At 36.5% G+C, this 27,523-nt stretch overlaps 1 protein-coding gene across 1 annotated transcript in view; it reads left to right on the forward strand.

Annotated features, from left to right (window-relative positions):
• ADAMTS3 (ADAM metallopeptidase with thrombospondin type 1 motif 3) overlaps positions 1-27,523 on the forward strand; it is a 252,994-nt gene that overhangs the window by 99,464 nt on the left and 126,007 nt on the right. The window contains exon 4 of the mRNA XM_059669067.1: positions 16,031-16,187. Coding sequence (XP_059525050.1) covers positions 16,031-16,187 — 157 coding nt within the window. The remainder of the gene's footprint in view (positions 1-16,030; positions 16,188-27,523) is intronic.

Consider the following 27,523-nt stretch of genomic DNA (forward strand, 5'->3'; position numbering starts at 1 on the left):
TACTCATACACAATTTAAAAGGAACCAAAGGTGATGGAGTGAAAACATGTGGTTTGGCACTTGAGTGTCATAAAGCAAAGTTAATATACTTTATTCAGTAAAGCTTTTTGAAAACTGAACTAATTCTCAGGAAGTTAAATACTTTTTTATTGTTGCTAATGGTAATTAATTCTGTAATAGTAAGAATCCTATTTCATTTTGTGAATACTTAGTGAAATGACATGCACTACTTTTCTTTTAAAAATAAGTATGTTGTAGGGGCCATTCATTAAGTTGCATTGGTTCAATCCCAAGGTCCCAAACCATAAAACATTAAATATCACCTATTTTGACTTTTCTTAATATGACATATTTAGCATGTACTTTGTGTATACTTAAGTATATGCTACTTCTTCTAAGTAAATTCCACTAATTTTAAATTCCACTGATTTTAAATTCCACTGATTTTAAATTAGTATGTTATTATTAAGCCCGGTATAAAACTAACAATGCATGAATATGTAGCCTGGTGTTAGCTAGTTTGTGATTTTGAAGGTATAGGGAGTAGTGTCCTTTTTTATTTTTTTAATTAAATTTATTGGGTTGTCATTGGTTCATATGATCATACAGTTTTCAGGTACAGGTTTCTATGTTACAAGAGCTGTATTTGCACTGTGTGCTCACCACCCAATGTCAAATCCTTTCCTGTCACCATATGTTCGGACCCTCTTCACCCTCATCCCCTTTCCTTGGGCAACCATCACACTGCTGTTTGTGTCCATGAGTTTCCGATTTATATCCCACATATTCTCATCTTAAGCAAGATAATTTTTCTGATCTTGTTTTGTTTTGTTAATCTTCACACAAGGATTTTTCCATTGATTTATAGAGAGAGTGGAAGTGAGGGGGAGAGACAGAGACAGACAGAGACAGAGAGAGAGAGAGAGAGAGAGAGAGAGAGAGAGAGAGAGAGAGAGAGAGAGAGAGAGAGAGAGAAACATCTATGTGAGAGCGAAACATCAATGTGAGAGAGACACATGGATTGGTTATCTCCCACATGTGCCTCAACCAGGGCTGGGGATCCAGCCTGCAACCAAGGTACATGCCCTTGCCTGGGATTGGACCCTGGACCCTTCAGTCTGCATGCTGATGCTGTAGCCACTGAGCCAAACCGGCTACGGCTGATCTTGTCTTAACACTGCTGTTCTTAGAGTGTAGTACAGAGAGGGTACCCAGTCAGACTGGTTTGCTCAGACTAAGGGGTTTCCCCAGGTCATGAGACGTGCAGTGCTCAAACTAAGTGTGTCCCAGGGAAGCCAGACAGTTTGGTCACTCTATGTCCTCAAGATCCTTTCAGGGGTTCTGTGAGTTCAAAATTATTTTCATAGTAATACTAAGACAGTTTTTGTTTCTTTCACTCTCATTCTCACTCAAGTATACAGTGGAGTTTCCAGAGGCTACCAGAGGTATATTACAACAGATTGAATTCAGAAGCAGGTAGGAGAATCCAGCTGTCTTCTATTAAGTCAGACATAAAAAGATTTGCAAAAATGTAAAGCAATGCCAATCTTCTCACTGAATTTTCTTTGTTTTGAAAAGATCATAGTTTTCATAAACTATATTAATTTTTCTAATTTATTTTTAAATAAGTTAATAAATGTAATGTAGATATTTATTTTAATTTGTAATAAGTACCAAGAAAACTACATAAACAATGGTTTCTTGGGGATCCTCAATACTCTTAAATAGTGTAAAAGGGTTCTAAGACCAAAAAGTTTGAGAAACACTGAGTTAGAATTTTTCTATATGAAAGAAGGAACTTACCTATGAACAGTATCATACCCTGAGCCTTTTAGCAGGCTGTGTTTATGGGAATTTTCATATTTCTCCTAGCTCCTCTGTGTGTAGCTGTGTGGCTTCCCCATGCCACAAGCAGAGGAGGGTGCTGTCAGTTAACTCTGGCTTAACCTCATTCTAAATCACAATAGCTAAAACTTAAAAGGAGCAAACCCCCAAAAAAACACTCATGGTAACTCAAAAGGATGAAACAGTTCCATCAAACTAAACAATCATCCTATTTAATGAAAAGAATCTTATAAGTAGTAAGGGTACTTTTGTTTCCTCAAAACTGGCTGTATTTTGCCATCACTACTATTAGCATATTATCTATTGTTAATATTAATAAATATAAATATACCACAGGACTAAACCTAGCAGTGTGAGACTAGAAAGAATTCCTGTTTTCTTCACTTTAGGGGTCTGAATTATTGTTAGTACTGACAGAGTCAAAGCCACATGGCTCTGGGAGAATTCATCCTAGTATTGCTTCTGAGGCGATGGCTCCTGGAGGACTGGTTCATAGGGACCAACATGGAGACCTGGCGGAGGGCTTTGGAGCAATTGAATATTGTTGACCACACAACCCTGGTGGAATGTGTTCTGTGTTAGTTTTTCAACCTAAACACTTTCTGGAGAGTGATAAATTATGGTAGACATTGGATCATGATTATGGCCACAAAATCTTTAATATGAACTAAGAGGGATAACGATCCATGGGCAGCAAACTAGTGATCTGATAATCTTTATGTTGCAATGAATTAGCAGAGCTTTTTTGAAAAAGTCAATTACTTTGAGAATATTTTAGAAAGTTGTTTGACAAATCTTTAATGTCAGATGGTTCTGGTGGTGCAATGGCATTTTACTATTTACTAAACATTAGACCTCAGTATCTTTTCATGGCAGTAAAAATGCATCAAGAATCTAATTTTAATGTGGCTATGCTGTGATTTATTTGTTTAATCTCTATTTGTTGTTTCCACTTAGCATGTATACATTTAAATTTCTAGAAATGGAAATGCAGAATCAAAAGATACATGCATTTTTAAGAATTTTGATGCACATTGTTAAATTACCCCCCTTAAAGGTGGTGACAATTTATATTTCCATAGGAATGTTTGAAAATATTGTTTCTCCATAATTTTGAAGACCTGGGATTATCCTTCTTTTAAATCTTTGCCAATAATAAGGACATTGATAGGAACAACCTAACCCTGCTTATCATCAGACCCTACCTCAGACTATTTGATTTAGTCAATCTACCTCGGAGCTCCAGAATTTCTATTGTAGAGCTGAGATCTTCTGCTCTAAGAATAGAAAAAACATTATCCCAGGAGTTGAAAGATAGTGGTTCAAGTCCTAGTTTTGCCACTCACTGTATGGTCATGGCATGCTATTTAACATCCTTGAATCCTGGTTTTTAAATAGCATAAGATGGTTTTAGAGATTGGATGAGCAAATGAATGTGTAATGGACTACTGTATTATCACATTGTTTTTGTGATCCTTGAGCCTGGGATTGAGCCAAGTATAAACTGACATTGTTATCACTGTAAATAGTACCATAGAGTTGGACCAGGAAGACTCAAGTGCATAATGAACTTCTGTTGGGGGTCAGAGGCCCCATTTTGTTTGCAGCATGTGGTTCTCAGGATGCAGACCAGGATCTCTCTCTCTCTCTCTCTCATCTGTTCTCAAGGGTCCATTTAAAGATCAGCATGTGCTCAGGTTAGAAGTCAGTGGTTTGCCTCTTGTGTTTGATAGTTAGTATAGATGACCGGCTATCGGCCAGCTACTCTTAATGAGATCAATCTCACTAGTCTAGTTCATCAATTTTCAACCGGTGTGCTATAAGAATTTTTAAAACATGTAGTACGTGATCATTAAGTCAGGAGCACTCACCTCTTTTCCCTTAGATTGTCAAGTAAAAAAAATGACAACTGCCAACACAACAATAACTATCTGGTGTGAATAAATCAAAATTATACCTATTTTTTTTTCCAGATTGAGAGCAAATATATCTTTAGCTGTGCTGCAGAATTTTGGTAATTATTTTATGTGTGGCATGAGATGAAAAATGTTGAAAATCACTGGTTTAGTGGATTGATGTGCTAGATAGTAATAGGAAGCAAGAGAGGTCAGCCCATCTATAAAAGACATGCTTTGTTGTTGAAAACAATTTTTTTTCCTAATTCCAGCTCACATACTTGCGATATACATCTACATTTATAAAGAAAAAAAGAATAAACTCATGTACTTAACAGAAAGCACACCTTGTTGCCCTTTAGAGAATTTTTAAGAAACAAGTATGCATGCTTGGAAAACCATTTAAATTATTCAGCTAAGATTATGACGTTAAGAGACATACGTTAGTAACAGCGCATAACTTTAATAAATTTTGTTCTAAAAATACCATGTTTGTGTGACATTACATTTTCATACAGCAAAGGTATGGAAAGAAAGATTCAGGAAGATCAAAGTGTGGGAAACACACTGGACTCTGTGCCTAACAGATGCAGCTGTTAAAAATAACACATGCTTTAGCCTCATACTTAATGTGCAAACCAACCCATCAAGGCTTGGTTTGAAGCAAGTCAGTTTTTTTTGACAAATACGCCTTCTCCTTTTCTTCGAATGATACCTATTAGCTAATGTTGCATCTCAGAACATTGGAAGAAACTCAAGATAAGTGTTGTGGAGCAAGGGTAAATTTAGAGGGAAACAGAGGGAACTAGAAAAAGCCCTGATAATGGACATTTGCCGCTACTGAACTTCTAGCTGGAGAGATGCTTTATTTTAATGTGACTTGCAGGCAGGGTGTGGCTTTTGATCAGGAGCTGACATTAATGATCAGGGTCAGCTGTGGTTAAAGCTTGTTTTTTCCATCATAAGAGGATCATCAGGGAAAAAAGTCAGCATATTTCAATACTGTAAACTGTTTTGGGCTGGTTCAGCCATTTGGCAGCCCTATAAACGGAGTAGGGTTTCATTGAAAGAATGAGAACTGAGAAATATATGTTCTTCGCCTTCCAGCTGAGGTGGATGCTGTTCCAATGTAGAACTAGCTTCTGAGTGCTAATTTTAAGAATTGGATCTTGTTACTTTTTTTTCCTGAAAATATTATAAACATTATAAATACATATTCTAAATTATGATAAAAGTTTGGCATTATAGATATATTTTTTGGTGTGAGCTAAATGTAATGATTATGTAGAAAAAATAAAAGGGAAAAAGGCCACTTATCAAGTCCATATTGGTTATTGGTAATTGGTACCATCAGTATAAAGTGAGGATGGGTTCAAGGTGATTTTTAAGATCACTCTGAGTTCTAATGTTCCGTATATTATTAGTTCTTTTTAATTCCTAAGTATTATACCTTTTATTCAGAAGTCTAATGAGACAGAGTGATATTTCTGTCAGGATCCTGGTAGGGAGCAGTGACATTCTTTGAAAAGTTTAACTAAGAAGAGTTTCATGAAGGGACTCTTTAAAGAGGCATGGCCAGGGTAAGGGAACTAAGATGGGATGGTGAGGCACCTGGAGCCTTTTAAGAGCAACATGTTATTGTCTCTGGGCCTCAAGGTCTTAAATGGAAACAATGCTCGGGCCACTGAAGAGGGTACCTGAGGGAGGTAGACACCACAACTGTCAGATCTGTGGTGTGGTGGGGAGAGAAAATACCTATCCTCTCTCTTCTCCAATCCTCTGACATGGAGGATGCTGTGGGAAGATTTTATGGATCAGGCTAAGAAGTGGAATATATCACTTAGGCTCACCTCCTGTTGGCTATTGCCTGGACATACCTAATTGTAGAGGATGGTGGGAAATGTAGTTCTTCTGTGTGCCTAGAAAGAAGAGGACAGTATCAGCATTGGTGATTACCAGCAGAAGAAGCAAGAATGACTCCCGATTTTCTGCCCAGAGCACCTGGTGGATTGTTTGGCTTTCTTGTCTTCTGTTGGTAACTTTATCCATAATAACTGCTAGCTTTTCCTCTCATTTCTACTTTCTCTTCACAGGGTCCTTCTTGGTTATAATCAGCATATACAGTTCTTACACGACTCTCCCATTTCACCTTCCCCAAATCCCTCTTTTCATTTACCCTGCTTTATTTTATTTTCTTTATAGTACTTATCACTATATGAAAGCATATTTGATTGTTTACTGTCCTCATTGGTATTTTAATCTTTAAAGGGCAGTGACTTTTCCATATTCCTTACTATATATTTGTTCGTAAAACAGTGAATGACCCACAGTAGGTTCTCAAAATTTGTGTTTAGAGGAAGTATCACAGGATTCCATGAACCATCTTAACGATTGTACCATTATTCTTTCTTCCTATTCTTATATATGCCCACTGGGTGTTCTCTCTATCGCATCACTTCTGTTTCTCTCCTTACAGCTTTTCCTTTGCTTTCTCTAGTTTGATTTTTATTTTGCCTTACAGATTTTCTAGTTAGTCTAATGAAAGAGGTTTCACTGGTGGGACCAGAAGCCATTCTAACTTCTTAACAGTCCATGTTCCATTTTTAACTTCCTTTATATATTGTCAGCTTTCCATCTAATGGTTGCTATTTATTTGTTGCCGCTGCCTTCTAAGTTCCTTTACTATTGTCCCCATTCAATTTCTGTTACAATCTCTTGCCTCATCTCAGGACTCAACTTCTGTTCAGGCCAGTCTGTTCTCTTGAGATCTTGTAACAGTTTTGGAAGTTTTTTCTCTCTCACCAGTCCTCCTCTCTTTTAGCTACATAACTTTATCTAGACCAGTGGTTCTCAACCTTCCTAATGCCCGACCCTTTAATACAGTTCCATATGCCATGGTGACTCCCAACCATAAAATTATTTTCGTTGCTACTTCATAACTGTAATTTTGCTACTGTTATGAATTGTAATGTAAATATCTGATATGCAGGATGTATTTAGGCGAACCCTGTGAAAGGGTCGTTCAACCCCCAAAGGGGTCGCGACCCACAGGTTGAGAACCGCTGATCTAGACAGTCAGAAATAATAGGTAAAGATCAAGTATTTACTAGGTGTTCTTTTTCTTCCTTAACTCTGACTCCACTCTTTCAGTTTTCCATTATTGTATAGCAAACCACCTGAACTTAGGGTGTAGAACAACAGCTACTGTATTATATTCATGGATTTTGTGTAGCTGGAATTCAGAGAGGGCAAGCGTTTTTGCTCCAGAATGTCTGGATTCTCATCTGGGAATGCTCAAAATACTGGGATTGATTTGAGTGGCTGAGTGTTGGGAGCTGGCTTCTTTATTGACATGTCTGGTGGCTGGGCCGAGTGATTCGAAGGCTTGGACTATTACCAGAGTTGCCTACACATGGCCTCTTCATGTGGCTTGGGCTGTGACAGCTGGATCTAGGAGGAACATCTGGAGACAGAATGTTCCATGAGACTGAGGCAGAAGCTTCGAGGCTTCTTTCTAAGTAGTCTCAGAAATCATGCAGTGACACCTCCATAGCATTCTTTTGATTACAAACAAGTCACAAAAGCTGGCCTGGGTTCATGGGGAGGGAAATTCAGTTCCCCCTCTGGATGGGGGAATAGCAAGGCCATACTGAGAAAAGCAATATGGGATGGAAGAGTGTGTTGTGGGCCATTATTGGAAAATACAGTCTGCTACATTGATCTATATATTGTTGATGGAGTTTTCTCTGTTGACCTCACTGAGGCCTTGTCACTCAAAGTGTCATCCAGGGACAAGAAGCATCAATATCACTTCAAGATTTATTAGAAATATAGAATCTCAGACCACTGAGTCAGAATCTGCATTGGTAAGATCTCCAGATATTCATTTACACTTTAAAGTTTGAGAAATTCTGCCCTAGGGGACATGGATCATGATGTGGGCTTGCTAACATCCACCCAATAACAAATGCTGAGGGAATAGTTGAACTGATCTGGATTAAATTCCTATTTACAAGCAGAATTTCTGTACTTTAAATTATGTGTCACATACTATTTTGACTCTATTATGTTAACTGCAAGCTTGCTTCTCTTTTTAGAAATAGTATATTTATCTTCAATATGTATCTTTATATTGTATTATAATGCACAATCCTAGCTTTAATAATTAGTCCTTAAGCTCCTTCACTAAAGGAGGTTTGGAATAATGATGTACTTTGGTATATATTATAATGCTATTTTGAATAATTTCTAAGATCAAACAGTTAGTTTCGTTTGGATTTTACATTCCCCTTAAACTATTTTTTAATTGTTGGAATTTATAAAGCTTTTTCTCTTCTGTGACAGCTGTTAGTAGGTAAACTATTTTCTTTTTAATGAAAGAATATGATTTTTAATTTGTTCCTTATGACTTAATTTAAGACACCCTGATTCATTCTGTAAACATTTAAAAACCTGAGGAATGTATACATACATAGAGTTCAATTCATAGGTTCCATTTACTCATGTATTCTTTAAATAGTCATCTTTTTAAAATTTGTTTTGGAGTAAGGGAATAAATATCCAAAAAGTCATTTTGATTGGCACATTACTTTTTAGGCAGTTTTTCTCAAATTATAATTTCCAGACTACTACTATTTGCAGCATCTGAAATGCTTGTTAAAATTGCAGATTTCTGATCCCCATCCCAGTCTTTTTGAATCAGGCTCTCTGGAGTTGAAACACGGAAAAGTCTCTGAGGTTGGGACCTAATTTCTTTGGCACACTGAAGTTTGCAACCTACTTTATGTTAGTCTTATGATCATATCTCAAGTTATTTATCATGGAAATAAGTGGCTCTTGGGATACTGGCAGGGAATAACAACTTGTCAAATTCATATTTTTCCTGGGAGCTCTAACATTGAAAGATAATTTAATTGGAAGTCACTTTAGAGATTATCTAGTAAAACTTTTGTAATTTTACAGATTATGAAACCAAGCCCTCAAAAGCTTAAATGACTTTTCAAAAGTCATATTAATTAGTAGCAAAGCTATGACCGGAACCCAAATCTTGTGTGAACCAAGCTAGGTTCCTCCTCTTTTGCTAAGATGAGGTAGGTTCATCTTATCTGTAAGTGTGGCAATTAGGTATGTTAATGAAAAGATCATAAATCCCAAGGATTTAATCATAAGGCATCTATTGGTCTGCTTGAATTGGCCACATTAATAAATTGAATCTTTGCAGAGCATTTTATCTTATTAAGGCTTTAGTCATCTGATTTGAGTTTTTCTCAGAGATTTTTTTCTATGTCCTCATAAACCTTTTCATGGTTCAGGAAAAATTACTAGATAAAATGCCTTACCATGAAAACCATATATTGATCAGTTATATAATGCACAGGATTTACAAAATAAAAGTGAACTAGTTTTGCAGGAGAAGCAAAACTGAGCCTTTTACAAAAATATGAGAGAATTTATTTTATTTATTTGTGTTTTTTCCTGGATTCTCACAGAGTTAACAGTATATGATTATAATATTGAGAGAGATCCTCAACAACAACCATATTGTTATTTCAGTAATGAGCTTTCTTGGGTCTCTTTTTGTGTAATCTCTTTCATCATAGGCCGATAGGTTAACACTTTATACAGTTGAATAAAAAAAAAGTCCTACTAGGGGCCCAAATAATGGAGGTCTGGCTTAACGGAGGCAGGGATTGGTAATGGAGATTAGGGAAAATTAGTGGAACTAAACTGGATCCATAGAAAATCCTCCAGTCTTTAGGAAATCCTCCTAGAATTTTATTTTTTGCAATATAGATTTTGATAAGAATCAGGCGGCAAAGTTTTGGAGATTATGCTCTCTAATTAAGGAACTGAATTGGTGATGTCCAGTGTAACTAATTCATTTGCTTTAACAATTAATTGAATTGTGAGTCAAGATGGCATAATCCCCCCTTTTTCTTTCCTTCCCTCCTTCCCTCTCTTCTTTTTTTCCCTTTCTTCCTTCTTTCTGGAGGGCCCATTCATTCCCTTCATAGACTAGATTCTACAAACACACCTTTAGTATTATCAATGTCCAGGGAATTGTTACATGCTGTTGAGACTCAGAAGTCATCCAGAGGATCATTGTTGAATGAAATGACAGCCAAACCCAATAAAAATCTGGAGTTTATCAGATTTGTATTTTGGTTTAGCTGACATCCATCTCAGCATCTCTTAATTTCCAAGCACTAGCACAATTCACATAAAAATTATGATAACATATTGACAGTGAAAAGTACCATAGAAATATTGACAAAATACTGACTGTCCAAAAAGAGTAAAAAATGTTCCTGCCTTTGAAATAATTGAAGGCTTTATGGAAATCTATGGCAAGGCTTGGGGTATATTTTAGCTACTTAAAAATGTTTTTATTGGTTTTAGAGAGAGAAAAAGGGAGAGGGAGAGAGCTAGAAACACCAATGAGAGAGAAATATCCATTGACTGCCTGCATACCCCCTACCAGGGATCGAGCCTGCAACCCAGGCATGTACCCTAACAGGGAATCAAACCTGTGACCTTGGGTGCATGGGACGATGCTCAACCAACTGACCCACACTGGCTGGCTTAGCTACTTTTTAATCTTCATGAATTTTATCCAAATGCCTTCCACATAATTACGCTTCTTTAATATAACTAGTGTATTTTGTGAACAAATACAGATTGGAATCTGTTTTCCTCTATTTTCCAGCCTTCTGAACTATTTTTGCATTCCCTAACCACTGTGTTGTAGGGATATCATTGAAATACCTCTGAAATTCAGGAAAGATTTGGAAATCATCTTCATGTAATAATATCTGTCTATTCTAAATGTAAAGTGGAACCAGGCAATGTGTTCAATTGGCACCTTGATGCAATAAAAGTTGGAGAAAGCAACACAGTGAAATGGTGATTCTCAAAACTTGTTTTCATGGAACTTTAGTGAGCGAAGATATAGCTGTTGTACCACTAAATTATAATGATAATCTTTTCGATATTACATATACATTTATTCTCACATGCATTAATAAAAAAATGTTCTCAGTGTCTCTCCCAGACATTTAAACATAAACTAAGTTTAATTAAAATAGTTGAAAACTTAAAGTAGACATTTAAAACTTATTACTGCTTTTCTATGTTATGTTGAAATTGCAACCAATTTAGCATAACATAATGAATATGTAGTTAACCTCAGTTTGTTATTCATTACATTATTTGGCACATTTTTCCTGGCATTCAAAAAAATAAGCTATCTCGCTCTGCTCCCATGCCTTAATGAGTTGAGAATCACTGCAGTAAAATAATTTTGGGTGTCACAATTATAAATGGAATGTCTCCAAAGCATACATTTTTTTTTTAAGAATATCTGGCACAGAATTTTCAAGAAAATCTTAGTAATTCTTGTTGGAACTCCTTTTAAAATGACTTTCTACAGATTTTCATTTTAAACCAAGTCAAACACAGTTTAGTCTTTTCTTAGTGACTGATGTTTATTATTACCATCCTATAAAGACTAGAATTTTATATTTGTTGCAGGGCTTTAACGTTTATAAGGGCACTCATAGACATGATCTCATCTGAAACTCCCTGTGCCCCACACTCCTTACTTTCCTCTTCCATTTACACTCTGACGAAGATTAGGAAACCCTCTAACCTGGTTTATAGCATTGGGTATCAAGTATGGCTTGAAGACCCCTCTTAGTGAGTAGGGAGTGTGGCCTTTGTGATTGCTGTTTCCATGCTCAGAGGCTATCTGGCTTCATTCTGGATTCTTGGCCGTGTTTGGGTTGAGTGATGGAGCTGGAAGAGTTGACCAGATGAGAGGGGAATTATGCAGCTGGATTTCTGGCATAGGTCATTGTTTTCTAAAATCCCCTCTGAAATGCTGTCTGAGGGCCTGTGTGAAGACTTAACTAAAAGATAAGTTTAATATATGCCTAATGCTCTATTAAAGATAAATATTCTAAAAATTTGTCTCAAATTTTGGAGAACAATTTGAGAAATACAGTAAATATTTTCCATTTGGTTCCTGGAATAACAGAATGGTCAATGTGCAGGGCTTTGTATCATAAAGGGAAATTAATGAAATGTTTTCTTAAATTACATATACACACACACACACACACACACACACACACATATATATATATATATATATATATATATATATATATATATATATATATATATATTAATTTCAGAGAGGAAAGGAGAGGGTGATAGAAGTAGAAACATCACTGATGAGAATCACTGATGGCTGCCTCCTGCACACCCCTTACTGGGGATCGAGCCTGCAACCTGGGCATAAGAGTGAAGGGGAAGCTAATTCATGTAGAGGTGGGTAGTGCTTTGGGACTAGGGCCCATGTGGTTGGTGCAGAAAGAGCAAGGTATAAAACATTGGAAGCCCAAAGGATAGAGAAGGCCAGGCCATGTAGGGCTTTGTAGGCCACGGTCAGGAGTTCAGATTTTAAGACTTTCCTGTGTAGTAGGTTGAGGTAATATAAGTTCTCCATACCCTTGTTTCCCAGAACTGCCCTGCAGTTCTCTGCGTGAATAGGATACTCACTGTCCTCAAGCATGTCTTGGGCTTTTGCACTTCATATCCTTTTCTCAAGCCTGAGCTGTCTCACTTCTAATGCCTTCTGTCACACCACCAGCATGACAATCCTCCCACCTTTTCAAGATCACCACGTCCCTAAAAATTCTTTATCCCCTCACTATACCATTCATTCATGTAATTTTTCATAAAAAAACATATTGAAAATATACTTTGTGCCAGCCATTGTGATGGTGGTTAAGGAGACAAAGGTGAATTAAGATAAACAAGTCTGCCTCCAGAACTGACAGTGCCTTGGGAGACAGAACAATAAATTTGGCATTCAGGTAAAACAACCTGGAATTTGCATTGAGAAGAAAGAACACACTGTTCCTGAGTCAGAATGATTGGCTAAGATGGGCCCTAATTTATTTGGGGTCACCTAGTCTATGTGGGAAGAGAGTCAGAAAATCACTTTTAGGGAAGTAAGCTGAGACCTGGAGAGGAAAAACAAATAGCTAAGGGAAATGTGGCATGGTGAGAGAAGGGAGTTGTAGACAGAATCAACAGACTTTCAAAGGTCTGAAGCTATAAAGAGCTTGAGAACATCTAAGGAAAACCTAAACTGAACAAAGGCCCCTCATTCTGGGGCAATAGTGAGGTAAGGAAGGAGTGTGGCTTTTGTGATAGCTCCTTCCATGCTTAGAGGCTATTTGGCTTAATTCTGGAGTCTTAGCAGTTGAGTGCTTGAGGCTGTTAGGCAGGGCTAGTTGATGCAGGCCTTGAAAGCTGTGGTAGGGAGTGTGGTTTTAAGTGCAATGTGCAATGAGAAGCAATTGAAATGTTTTAGACAAAAGAGTAACATGATTTTATTTGAGGTTGAGACTGCCATCTGTTCATCAAAATCCAGTTGTCTTTTCTCCCTGGGCACACAGCCAGATCCCATTTCCTGCCTCTCTTGGCTGTTGGCTGTGCATTCGACCCATGGAAGTAAGTGGTAGTGGTGAACACTGGACTAAGGCTAGCTCATAACACCCTCCCATGTGGGCTTCCTCCTGCTGTTTCCCCTTCTGACTGGGCAGACTTGGGAGCTGTATAGAAATGGCAGAGCACCATCAGCCTGGACACCTGCATGTCTATGTGGAACCAAACCTCCTGTCAGCTTGCATAGAACTGTCCTGAACTTTCATATGAGCAAGAAAGAAGTACCTGACTTTTTAGCTGTTCGTACATGCTCAGCCCATGTGTTACCACATTCTAGTTTATCTAAAATTAATACGTTTTGAAAGAACAGTTTTGGCTGCTGAGCTTTATGAAAATGTGAGACAGTGTGAACAATAGCAACAGCCCAAGTGAAGACCCATTGTGATGGAGACTAGGGAGATTTCAGTTAAAACAGATTTTAGATAATCTTGGATGTAAAATCAACAGCTCCTACTGATAGTTTGCTGTGCAGTAAGATTGAGCATAAAAAACACTCACTTAATTTGACTCTCAACTGCCATATCACTCACTTTCTGGACTTTCCATAGCATATCTCATTGAATACCTTTAGGCATATATTTTATTTATTTGACTAGAATGTCCTCAGTTGGAGGGCAAATAAACCATGTCTTTGAGAATTTTTTGTTTATCATGGTGTGTAGTTCAGTACTTTTTAAAATTTTTTAAAAAATTAATATAATTATGAATACAAGGATAGGCTCTCAGATTTTCTGTATAGAATTATTGGAGGTCACATGACCCAGCTCTTGCCATGCCAACGATATTACCTCAATCTGGCTTAAATTTTAATTGCCTTCTAAGGAAGAGATTTAGCTGTTAATTTCGTTCTACCTATGGTCTAGAGAGGAAAGTAACACTGTGGTGCTTGGGATTTGAATATTTGCAATAGAAGGTATGGAGAAATGTCAGAGGCATGTGGGCTAATCCTCACTACCCTCCCCATCACTTTCAAGTGTCCCCAATAGCCATTGCTCTTTGCTCAGAGTTGCCGAATGCTTCAGTGACCACTGTTTCCATCCAGAGTTAGGCATTCATCTGGGAGAATCATTATGATCTATGGGAGTCTCAAGATAGGAGGTAGTTTCTGTCATCCAAATGAGCAATGATGAGGTCTGTAACTAAGAAAGTGGCAGTGGAAATAGAAGATCCATGCATCCACACCTCTGGGCCTATTTTGTTTGTTAGTTTATTTTGTTCATTAGATTCCACATATAAGGGAGATCATGTGCTATTTGTCTTTCTCTAAGCTGGCTTATTTCGCTTAGCATAATAGTCTTCAGGTCAATGTTCTTTTTAGTTACAGCCAGAGTTTCTTTAAGATCGTAAAGGCTAAATGTGGTGAAAGGACTCTGGTGATGTTTTCTTGTAAGATATTGCCCCATAGATTCAAGGGCTGTTTATATGTGCACAGCATCTAGGTGGGTGTAGAATTGGCATCTGGAGACATGATAGTTGGTAAGACCTCCCTGTGAGGCTTAGCATGTATGTAGTTGGTGGTAGAAGTCCAAATGGAAAGGAGCGAGGTACAGATTTGAATGCGGGAGAAAAGCTACAGTCGGAGCTGTATTTACTGAGAACAAATGCTATTTGGTAAGGTGTGCCTACCTTTCATTTCTGTGTTGCTTGATACCAGAATTGTAGAGACATTAGACCAACATGAATTAGAAAGGATGAGAAAATTTCCTCTCCCCGATCATGTTCCATAAAGGCCAGTGACCTGTGAAAATATAGAATAAGTTAAGGGCCTGAGAAGAAAAATATAACTAACTTTTCGATCTGATATATTTTTTTTTGGAATAATTACAATTTCCACACTAACGTTATTTTTTTCAACAGTGTTTTCAAATAAATATACTGAAATTTAAATTAATATACATATGGATATATGACCTTTAAAGTAGATAAATGTAACTATTTGTAATGTAGACTTGATACTTAAGAACAAATTTCAAACAATACCATCATTTCTCTTCTATAATACTGAATACAGTCCTGTGGTTTTCTAAATAAACATTCATTTTCTAAAGAAGATGGAACAGAAAGAGACACTAAAAAAAGAGGTGGAAAGAATTAAACGTAAGAATAATCTTTTCAGTGTGAAGGATGAAACTTGAGAAGGAAAACAATATATCTATAAAATCATGATGTCAGATTAAGATAGAACAAATATGAGTTAGTTTTTCAATTTAATAAAAGTAGAAACTTGGAGTTTTCAATGAAGCGTAAAAAGGCTAATTTAAGGCAGAAATAAGTTTATGTACTGAGTGCACTATGGGACTTACTCATCTCATAGCATAGTAGTATGGAAGTGAGATGTAAAGGACTTTAAAAAAGGGTAACATGCATGTACAGAAGGTCCACACTGAGTTGTTACAGGAAACTAGAAATGTTTCAGGAGTTTACTTGCTCCATAAGATTTATTTTAGAGATAAAATACCAAGTAGAATATATAAATGCACTTCCTTTGCCGTTTGACGAAATGTATACATTGTATAATTTTCTTATTCTTACCGCATTTAAAGTTCTTATTCTATCTTAAATGAATTGTTTAGTCCTGTCATACATGAATTTATACCTCATATGAATTACTGATATCTCATAATACCTTAAACAATTTTAAATTTATAGCCGAAAGTGGAAATAAAAAGCATTAGTTTTCACAAACTAAATTCTTATAATTCAGAAAAGGTACTCATGAGGGAAAGGGGGTAGATATTTCTTTAAGAAATTAATACATTTTATGCTTTCTCTAGGCTGGAATGATAAAAAGTCATGATGATGAGTATTTCATTGAACCCTTGGAAAGAGGTAAGCAGATGGAGGAAGAAAAGGGAAGGATTCATGTTGTCTACAAGAGATCAGCAGTAGAACGGGCTCCCATAGACATGTCCAAAGACTTCTACTACAGAGGTAGGCGTCTCTGACAAGGCTTAATATTATCTGTAATGTTAAGAAATGATGAAAATGATTCTCTTATTCTCTTATCAATTAAGAGAATGTGATTGTCATGTGCTCCTGTATAATGTGGAGGCAGCAAAAGAGGTTTATACAGGGGTTTATACAGGCAAAAGTAGGTTTATGGTTGTGTGTATGAAAATAATACAATAAATAATACAAGAATAAACCCTTGTTTTTTGCCTACTCACAACTCTAAACCTCCTTTTGCCTACCCCTGTATTTATAAAACACGAAATATGGCTTTCATTTTTTGAAATGAATATAGTGACCTGGCCAGTGTGGCTCAGTTGGTTGGGCATCGTCCCGTGCACCTAAAGGTTGCTGGTTCGATTCCTGGTCAGGGCACATGTCCAGGTTGTGGGCTCCATCCCTGGTCGGGGGAATGTAGGAAGCAACTGATCGATGTTTTCCTCTGACATTGATGTTTTTTCTCTCTCTCTCTCTCTCTCTCTCTCTCTCTCTCTCTCATGTTCTCCCTTCCTCTCTCTAAAAATCAATAAAAATCTTTAAAAATTGTTTAAAAATAAAAATACATATAGGAATATATGTTATAGGCATTGTTTTATTTCAGTGCAATTTTTGTATCCCCAATATGTTTGTTATTTATTATTTCTTTTAAAAGTTTCACATTAAAACTGTAATTTTTGTAGCTTATATTAAAATTTGAAAATATTTGTGTTTTCTAGAAGCATCTAAATTATGCTTTATTAATATCACTTGAAACATTTATAATAGTTATATTGACATATCAAAGAGTTGTATTGTGTTTTAAGAGTAGTGTGATTGCTATATTTGAAAATAAGTATGCTATTTGACTTGAAGGTCTGTTTTCTAAAACTTGTTACATGTGGAGGAGACACTGAGTTGAATGCTTTTGTTGAATTTTATTTCAAAATAGCCTGGAGCATTAAAATCAACTTTAAGGCACAAGAAGATTTTCTATTTTTGTTTGTTTTAATGAAATCTGAAAGTAACTTGGCATTAGAGAGATATTCTTGGGTATAAAATTGGGTAGAAAAGTTTCCTGTATGGGGAAGAAAGGAAAATTGGGAATCTATGTTTTAAACCAAATCTCAAAAAGTCTATATTTACTTTTGCCAGGCCAACTTTCTGAATTAAAGGTAATGGAAATTTCCCTAGGGAGATTTCAAGGATATAAATAATCTTAATTGAGCAATTATCTATATTCTATATTGAGTTGTTACCTAGTTATTATGTTGATTTTCAGATGTCCCTGGCTTCCTTTAATATGCTAGTCTCATTGACTCGTAAAATTTAAAATAAGTGTAAAATGAATATGACCTGAAATTTTTTCAAAAAATTTCTGATTTGAAACAAAAGATTTGCATTAATAGATGTAGTACTGTGCATTGTAAGCCTGTCCTAGAGGGCCACTGCCATATAACAGGAAGAGAAGACACCGTAGTTAGACAGTGAAATTACTAAGTCTACAACATCAAGTTCTGTTTACTTTAGATTAATACCTTTCTGAGTTCCTTTATCTGTGAATAGAGTTAAAATACATTGCACAATTGTAATAACTATTAGAAATGATAAATGCAAATTGCTGGATATAGTCCTCAATAATAACAGGTGCTTAATCAAGGCTGGATATTGTTTTTGTTATTAATTTATTAGTATTCATTATTATGTGCAAAAGATTTACATGTTACAAATTTTGATAAAGTTGAATAGTTGACTGTCTTCACGTGAATACATTACTGTTAATTCTCATTTATGTTTTCATGTTTTAAAAATGTAATTCTAAATCAGAAGACTGGTTATGTCAAAGGATAGATAGTAGGATACTATCTGTAGTTTTGGTTGTTATATGTTAATCATATCTAATATTTCTTTTGAGACAACTGTTAAATATCTTTTAAAAAAAGCATAGCCCAGCCCTGACTGGTTTGACTCAGTGGATAGAGCATCTGCCTGCAGGCTGATGGGTCCTGGGTTTGATTCTGGTCAAGGGCACAAGCCTGGGTTGCAGGCTCTATCCCTAGTAGGGGGCATGCAGGAGGCAGCTAGCTGACCAATGATTCTCTCTCATCACTGATGTTTCTATCCCTACCTCTCTGAAATCAATAAAAATATATTTTTAAAAAAGCATAGCCCACATGTTGTGGAATCGCATTGGAGGACTGGAGACCCGATTAGACACTATGACTGTCCTCCTGTTTGCTCCATCTGTCATACCTAGAGTTTCACCAAGCTGTATCCTATTGCTCCATTTCAATTCCTGGTATATCTATAAATATCAGCCCTGGTACTTTTTATTAGTATGTTAACTACAGGGAAAAAGAGAAGATTATTTTTTCTGAAAATAAGAAAATTGTGAGCAATAATATGTTTAATACATTTTTTATGCTAAGTTAGGGAAATTTACTAGTCATGGCATATTAGTATAAAAGAATTGAGTGGGATTAAGTTAATTTGAGATATTAATTTTTTTAATTATTTAAAATTTTATAGTATCAAAATCAACATACCCAGATTTTATAGCATAGACACTGAGACTGTTTATTTTGAGTTTTTCACTCGTGAGTGGAGAAGATTGCCTTACAGTAGAAGTATTCCACAAAGGAGGGTAATGACATTTTGGAAAGGTTCTCAGTGATCATGGGTGAAAGGAAAAGAGGTTCCTTTGTTAACTCTCAATTACCTTAAAACTTGAACCAAAATAGGACCATTCAGTTTTCTTAGAATGTTCCATGATAAAACCTAGCATGAGCTTAATGATTTTTGTTATCTTATTTATGAAGTTCTGATTGAACTGAGTTACTGGTGATATCATTTATCTTCTTTGGAGAATCTTAAATTGTAACCATATATTTTAGAAGTGTAAATCTCTCCCCAAGGCAAAAAGAGATTCAGATTCGGAACTGTAAGTGTACCATATTATAACTTTTAAATTCTTCTTTTAACTTATTGGTTATAGGACTGAGAGCCAAGCTTTTTCGTGGACTAAATACTTTACAGCTAAAAATTAAGAATACATTTTCATACCCCATTTTATCATTTTAAAATGTAAAATTGAACAGATTCTAGGAAGAGAAAGGTATATTGATTTATAAATGATAACTATAGTATAATATAAAATAGTGCTTTTTCTGGATCAATTCAGGATGTTATTTTAGGAGACACATGAGGTTTTTCCTTAAAAAGTTATATGAAGAGGAAAAAATACATAAGATTTACTTAGAAAGAAACACATTTGAGGGCCATGGTCTTCATAAATTTCTCTGACAGCCAGGCACTTCTGACCCTACAGTTTCATCAGTAGGGCCCATGTAATTAAATGCTCTGCATTTTGCTAGTTGTCGCAGTAATTGCCTGGCTACGTGTCTTGCTTTGTCAGCTTGGCAACTCAGAACTGCCTTTGAGTGTTCTGTAGATTGATGCAAGCATTCTAAATTAAACCCGATTTTGATCTAAACTAGGTGAGTAGTAATGAGATAGAGAGGAGTCAGATTGGATTGTGATTGAAGTAAAATTGATAGGGTTAATTGTTGGAATATATGTTAGGTTTAGAGAGAAAGAGAGTGATCAAGGATGACTTGGACTTCTAATCAGGAAGACTAGCGAATTATCTTTCTAGATTTCAGATATTTAAAATAGAAATAGAAATAAGCTTGATGGGCAATGACAAGTGGGAATGCATTTGGACATATTGAGTGTGAAGATAAATTAGAACAATGGGTGAAGTAAAAAGTGCATAATATATTTTCATAATCATGTCCCAGATTCAGTGCATGAATGGCCTGAATACATGTTCTGGTAGAGGTGGGTAAAGGTTAGCTTCGGAGTCAGGTGAAAGCTATTGACTTGTGGATGCTTGGAATGTCTCTGCTTGCCTTCTACTCTCTCATTCTCAACTCTGTATCATTGAGAATAGAAGGTGTACAATGCACAGAAATGGAGGCCCATGAACAATGTTTGCTACCTATCACTATAGGAGAGGAGGAAATTATATCCTCAACAAAACAAGAACTAAACAAATATATATATATTCTTCTTCTACATTCAAGAACCCTAAGCTATTTCATTTGGTTGAATGCTAACATCTATTTCTATTCCTTCCTCTAAAAAAGATTTATCTGGGTTTCCAGTAAAAGTCACGACTTAGAACCTATGGAGATATTATATTGTATGGTGCAGCTCAACAGCAAAAACAACCTGCAACCATTCCCGTATATTGCACAAATTCTCTTTCCTTGACTCTCAAAAGGGAATTTGTATTGTTTTTGAAATGTGAAAAAATATGAAGAGCTGTTTAAACATACATTGAACTCAGAAAATCACAGATTCAGTGCTCTGCTTTTAGAATTACTCTTTAAAAAATAAGTCCTAAAGCGCTTTTAGATTTGGTAGAATAAATATTCTTTTCCAGCCCTAGCTGGTTTGGATAGAGCATAGGCCTGCAGATTGAAGGGTCTTCAGTTCAATTCTGGTCAACGGCATGTACCTCATTTGCAGGCTCCTTCCAGGCCCAGGCCCTGGTCAGGGCTCGTGCAGGAGGCAACCAATCGATGTGTTTCTCTTACATCACTGTTTCTCTCTGTCTTTCCCTCTCTTGCACTCTCTCTAAAAATCAATGAAAAATGTCCTCCATTGAGGATTAAAAAAAGAAGTTACCTTCCCTTGCAGAACCTGCAGGTATTCATAACACAAAGCACTGTCAATTTCTGACAAAAAAAAATAACCACCCTTTTCATTTAACAAAAAACATGCACTTGGCATGCTTATGATAAAGAAACTTATCTACTTCATTATGGAGGGAGAGTTGAATTTACTTTATTTTCTGATTCCTGCTTTGGGAGTATGGAATTCACACCCATTTTTGGCATCTTTGGTTTGGACAAAATTGTTTTATAGTTTATGGTCTTTGAATTTTTATTTGTTAACAACATGTCTAGTAAACCATTAGAGGATCATAAAGTTCACCTCCAGCATTTAATTAGTCATCAGTTTAAACTCGGATAAAAAAAAAAAACCAAAACAGAACAAAATATACCTCTGACCATCTCTTAAGAATGTGTACATGGTCATTCGTAAGAAAGTTAGCTTTAGGCAGTCTGTTTTGTTTTAGGGTGTGGGGGCTGTTACTTTTATGACATCAGCTTTTCATATTTTTTATTTAATCCCTAGGCCCTTAGGTCTCTCCCTTCAAATTACAAACTATTCATTCACCAGAAGCTTTGTGTTAAAGTAATTTTTGTAATTACTTCCTACTAGTGGGAAACAAGGAATAGTAAGCCTTTATCTCCTAGCTTCCTTTCAGGATTTTCATTTTCCTGCATGAGCCCAAGTGCTTGTGATGCTGGTGTGGTTGTCATGGCGCTGTGAAGGAGTCTTTGTCCCAGGTGGGAAACATGTACAAGTCTGAATGATTTGGGAGTTGCTCCTGGTTGCTGGGGAATGAAGCTATGAAACAAGAACTGGAATAATGGGAAGACTATTTCTTATTTTAGGAGTCCTAGGAACAGAGTCCTCCTTGAATCTATAGACATGTCAATAGGTGCTAAAACCCCTTGTAATTGCAAGTTCTCATGACCTATGCCCCGATCAAAGAGAAACATTGATAGGCTTTGTAATACACACGCGTGCACGAACATGCATGCACACACACACATCAAACCAGATAAATGAAATTGAGCAGATTTTTAAAATTAAATAAAGAATGGAACATAATATGTCTAAATCATTAAGATCTGCTAAGTAGCAGCTATTCTTTTAGGTAGATGTTAAATGACAAAAATTTCCCAACTGTGTAGTTTAGTTTATCATCTGAGGGTCAGCCATTCATTAAGGATAGTACCACTGGATTCATATGGAAATACTAATTATATTTATTACATTCCTTTTCAGTTAGATTTTCTGTCTTTTATAATCTAGGGATTTATAACAATTGATCAAAATTAAGGCAACTGAAGATTGAATTATTACATAAAGTAACCAGGAATCAGGGTGATAGTTAAAGAGCTCTCAGATGTGAAACGTGAGTAATACTTTTTATTAAAATATCTTACTGGGCTATTCTATCTCTTCATGAATAGTTTTAAAAAAAGGAATTTGTTTATGAAATAAACTTCATATTATTTCCAATAAAGAATTGAAGTGGAAAGACTATTGAGAATTCAGAGATGCTGAATTACTATTTAGTTTTTGATGTGGCATTAATAGAAAAAGAATGGGAAGGTTTTAGATATATCTGGGAGATTGAAGTGCAATTGAAAGCAGTTAATTTATCTGAGGGTAGAAAGTTAATGCAGATAATTTAGGCCAGATCTTATAATTAAATGACTGCCTACTCAGAAGTAACTAAGAGTAGACACTTGAACAACACAGGGATTAGGGGCACCGACCCCCGTGCAGTCAGAAATCTGGGTATAACTTTTGATTCTCTACCAAACTTTACTATTAGCCTGCTATTGACCGGAAGCTTTATTGAAAATATAAACAGTTGATTATCACATATTGTATGTTATATGTGTTATATTCTTTATTCTTACAATAAAGTATGCTACAGAAAAGAAAATGGTATTAAAATCATAAGGAAGAGAAAATATATTTACAGTACTGCACATGTTTATTGATCTGCGTATGTAAGTGGAACTGCGTAGTTCAAACCTGTGTTGCTCAAGGGTTTAGGTAGATGTTAAATGACAAAAATTTCCCAGCTGTGTAGTTTAGTTTATCATCTGAGGGTCAGCCATTCATTAAGGATAGTACCATTGGATTCATATGGAAATACTAATCCAGTTTACTCATGAGGGAGAAATTAATACCAAGAAGAAATTTTGTTACTAATTAAAATGCATTTATTCTTTCTAAATATAAAATATGTCCTATTGTAAAAATATGCTTTCAGTATTTGGTTTTATTCATGTCAACCATTTTTGCTTAGAAGGGATAGACTGTTTTAAGTAAAATATTAAGTACATTTTGACAGTGCTCTTGTCAAGTGTGCCTGCTTTAAACACATGGTCAAACCTATACTTATTTTCTTTACATGTACAGCTTATAAACTTTCATGTTAGCGAGTGGGGAGTATTTGTGTGAGGAATCTGAGTGTTTCTGGAGGTTCATTATTTATAAATAATATGGCTGATATTAAAGATAATTTGCTGTAAATTAGATTTTATTTTTTCTGTCATTGACTATTTTCTTTTCCCTGCTGGCTCATCAGTCTTTAACTTTAAATATAACATTTGTTTATGATGATCAATGTTATTCACATTTTGTGTTCTGATTAGAAATAAGTAAATGAGAAGCCAAGAATTTACTCTAAGTGGTGGGAATTATGAACATGGACCTTCCTTTTATTAATAGAGTGGTTACATTGTAGCACATATTCATTCTTTACAAATATTTTGGAGAAAAATAAAGAACAAACAAAAACAGGGGAGGAGAAAGTCCCTTATATCCTGGAATGCATCTTATTTGTACATGTGTTTTCCATGTTAACCAGTACATGGGCTTCTTTGGCTGGCTCAGTTGGTCCCGCCGGGCTGATATTCCTTGTGTGCCTGGCAGCTGTTAGCCCTGCTGGCATTCACTGCAGGTCTCTCTCAACTTGAGGCTGCTCTCCCAGGTGCCACAGACCACCCTGAGTTCTGGCTAGGAACCCGTTGTACCTAGCTCATGTGATCCTCCCACAGCTTTGGTTGTGGGATCATGTTGATTCTGGATAGCAGCTCCAACAGGCTCCCCAGGAAACTCAGACATTGTGTTCCTACAGCACAGGCACCAAGGGGAGTCATGGCTCTGGCTTCCTCAGCTGCTACCAGACTATGTGATCAAATGCTAGCAGTCCTTGAGGTGTTCCTCCAGAGTCTCCAAAATAGTTCAGGAAAAAAAGCTTTGGCCTTGGAGGTCCTCCATGATCTGTAGTTTGAATTCAATGTCCCTTCTCTTCTGAGAAATGGCCTTGACGGGTACTGTCTCCTTGTGGCTGCTTGTCTCCCTTGTCCCAGAAGCAGTCTAAGGTCAAGAGAGCCAAGTTTGCCTTTTCCTTCCTCTAATTAAGTGCTTTTTCCTCACTCCTCCAGCCTCATCACTTAAACAATGGCTCGAGCTTTCTCTCATAGGAGGAAAAACAAACAAACAAATTAAAAAGATCTTTATGTTCCCATGTTCATCTAGGTCTAGTGCTGCTATATATTAGACTAGAGGCCTGGTGCACGAAATTTGTGCACTGGGGTGGGGGTGTCCCTCAGCCCAGCCTATACCTTCTCCAATCTGGAACCCCCTCAGGGGATGTCTGACGGCCAGTTTAGCCTGATAGGGATTTCTATCGGGCCTAAACCGGCAGTCAGACATCCCTCTCACAATCCAGGACTGCTGGCTCCCAACCGCTCACCTGCCTGCCTGCCTGATTGCCCCTAACCACTTCTGCCTGCCAGCCTGATCGGCACCTAACTGCTCCCCTGCTGGCCCAATTGCCCCCAGCTGCCCTCCCCTGCTGTCCCGGTCCCCTCCAACTGCCCTCCTCAAATGTCCCAGCCCCCCTAACTGCCCTCTCCTGCCAAACTGGTTGCCCCCAACTGCCCTTCCCTGCAAGCCTGGTCACCCCCAGTTGCCCTCCCCTGCTGGCCGTCTTGTGGTGGCCATCTTGTGACAACATGGGCAGAAACATCTTGTGACAACATGGGCATGGCCATTTTGTGATGACATGGGGTGGCCATCTTGTGATGACATGGGCACAGACATCTTGTGACAACATGGGCGTGGCCATCCCATCTTGTGATCACATGGGGACAGCTATTTTGTGACCACATGGGGGTGGCCATCTTGTGCAAGGGCATGATGATCAATTTGCATATTACCTCTATTATATAGGATGAGAACTAAGGATTTAGAAAATCTCTCTCCCAACAGCCTCACTTACGAATCTGTTTTCTTTAGAAGACTTTATTTGAGCTCCCTAAGTTGAATATTGAGTTGCTTTATATTCTTGATGCAAGAATCCTAGTATCCAAATGTCTCTATCCCTTCCCTTCCTCCTCCTCCTCTCAAGGCCTTCCAGTCAGTGCTTGGAGATGATCACCAAGTAGGTCATCTATGCATAAAGGCAGAGAAGATGAACATGATCTTTCCCAGATATCATCCTCATTGCATAAATAACCATCTTTCTGGGACCCACCTTGTTGTAACTCCACATTATTTTATTTATAGAAACCATATATATCAAGGGATTGTTGAAATGGCTCTTATTGGAATCTTTTCCTACCCCATTTTATACATGTAATTTCAGAGAAGGAATGATAAAAAACAACAGAGTTACAAATGGAATTAATGTCAGAAAAAATACAAATGGAATTAATGTCAGAAAAAATAAATGTTACCTCCATAACTTAAGCACACATACCACATGATTTACAATCTGAAATGCATCACAAATATAGCTTTGACATCCTGAATCACTAGAACCTTGAAATCTTCAGATTTCCAATGTTTTTAAGTCTAAGTTCTGAGTCCTAATTTTACTTTAAAATTACTTTCTTTTTCTAACTAATATCTGCAAATATAGAATTTTATCTCAAGTTTCACAGAATTTTATTCATGATTAAAAGAGGAAATCAAATTTATTCTCTTTGTGAATATAAAAACCTGATGCTTTATATGATTAAAAATAAGTGATTTTTATGCAAATCAGAAAATAGTAGTATAGTTATCATGAGCTCATATACTCACCTTTCCAGGATTTTTCTAACTTTTGGTCCTTAGATATAATAATAGCATTGAAAGTTAAAGGTATCATGACCAGTCCTCCTTCAGTACAAATAGGGAGGTCATCTGTTTTAGTCTTTTATAGTTCTTGGCAATAATAAAGGAAAAATTAATAAAAACCAGTCATGAAGGCAGTTTCTTACTTTAGGTACCCAGATCCAGTGACTAAAGCTTAAAGGACAGTTTGAATGTGATATACAGCAGAAAAACTAATGGGAATAGGAAACCCCAGTGCTCAGTATTTAGTCCCTTGAGAATACCCTTATATTTCTAAGTATAGGGGCAGAATATGTTTATTTCAAAAAGCATATCTTGATTAGCATAAGAACATGTTGCTTTAAGATGGGATCACACACATTCTCTGTTCAACCCCCTTTCCACACATACTCTAACCCCACCTTAAGAGCCATTCCTATAAAAGGTGTTTCATAGCCAAAAGAAGACAGTCCAACTGTGTTAAGTTTCTTAGAGTAAGGTTAGCCAAGGCATATCCTATATAAAAACAGACTCAAACATTTGAATCTGACTTCTTCAGCCAGTTTTAAAATTAGATCTTCACCTGGGTCTTTAGAAAACTAAAGAAATCAAGAATCTAAGAAATTACTTTTTTTTTATGCAAGACTATTTAACATGTTTCTCTTTAACAATCTTTACTATTTCCCATCTCACAGAAAAGGAAACAGAGACATTTTTTTTCAGCTAGCTTATTAAAAACAAAAACATTATCAGAGATGTAATATGTGTCCATAATTTATGCCTTCAAAAAGTCTGAAGACATAATATGAATTTATTAATGATGAGTTTTAGACAAACCCCTAGTATGTTATTGATATAGTATACATTGTTTTTATTTTTATGAGATCCTCAGTATATGCTCTCTCATCAAAGAGTGTGGTATACTTCAATAAAAGTTGGTGAAGAAACATACAATTAAAACTAAACCATCCTATATAATAAAAGCCTTATATGCAAATTGACCCAATGGCAGAATGACTGGTCGCTATGAAGTGCACTGACCACCAGAGTCAAATGCTCAACACAGGAGCTGCCCACTGGTGGTCAGTGCACTTCCACAGGGCGAGTGCTGCTCAGCCAAAAGCCTCATGGCTGGCTGGTGAGTGCAGCAGCAGTGGTGGGAGCCTCTCTCCCTTCACTGCAGGTGGGCAGTAAGGAGTGTGGGGACCCAGACTGCGAGAGGGATGTCTGACTGCCAGCTTAGGCCCAATCCCTAGTATTAATAGCTATTAGTACTACTAGTAAAAGTGTAAAAGGCACTTGTAGAAAGATTTATTGTTACATAATAACTAATTCAATCAGATTGATTCACTGTTTAAGTTGTTATTGATGGGGTGAATATTTTCCCCCTTTAATATAGCTTTAGCCCAGAGGCTTACTATTAAGTAGCTTTGTGACTTAGGTCAAATTACTTACGGATCAGTCCCTCAGTTTCCTCATTTACAAGGCAAAGAAAAAATAATAAATAAAAGTAGTACTTACTTTAAAGAATTATTCTTTGGATTATTCTGATATTGATGTAAAGCATTTAGCATTAG

This window comes from Myotis daubentonii, chromosome 1 (genome assembly GCF_963259705.1).
Source record: "Myotis daubentonii chromosome 1, mMyoDau2.1, whole genome shotgun sequence".
Classification (NCBI taxonomy): Eukaryota; Metazoa; Chordata; class Mammalia; order Chiroptera; family Vespertilionidae; genus Myotis; species Myotis daubentonii.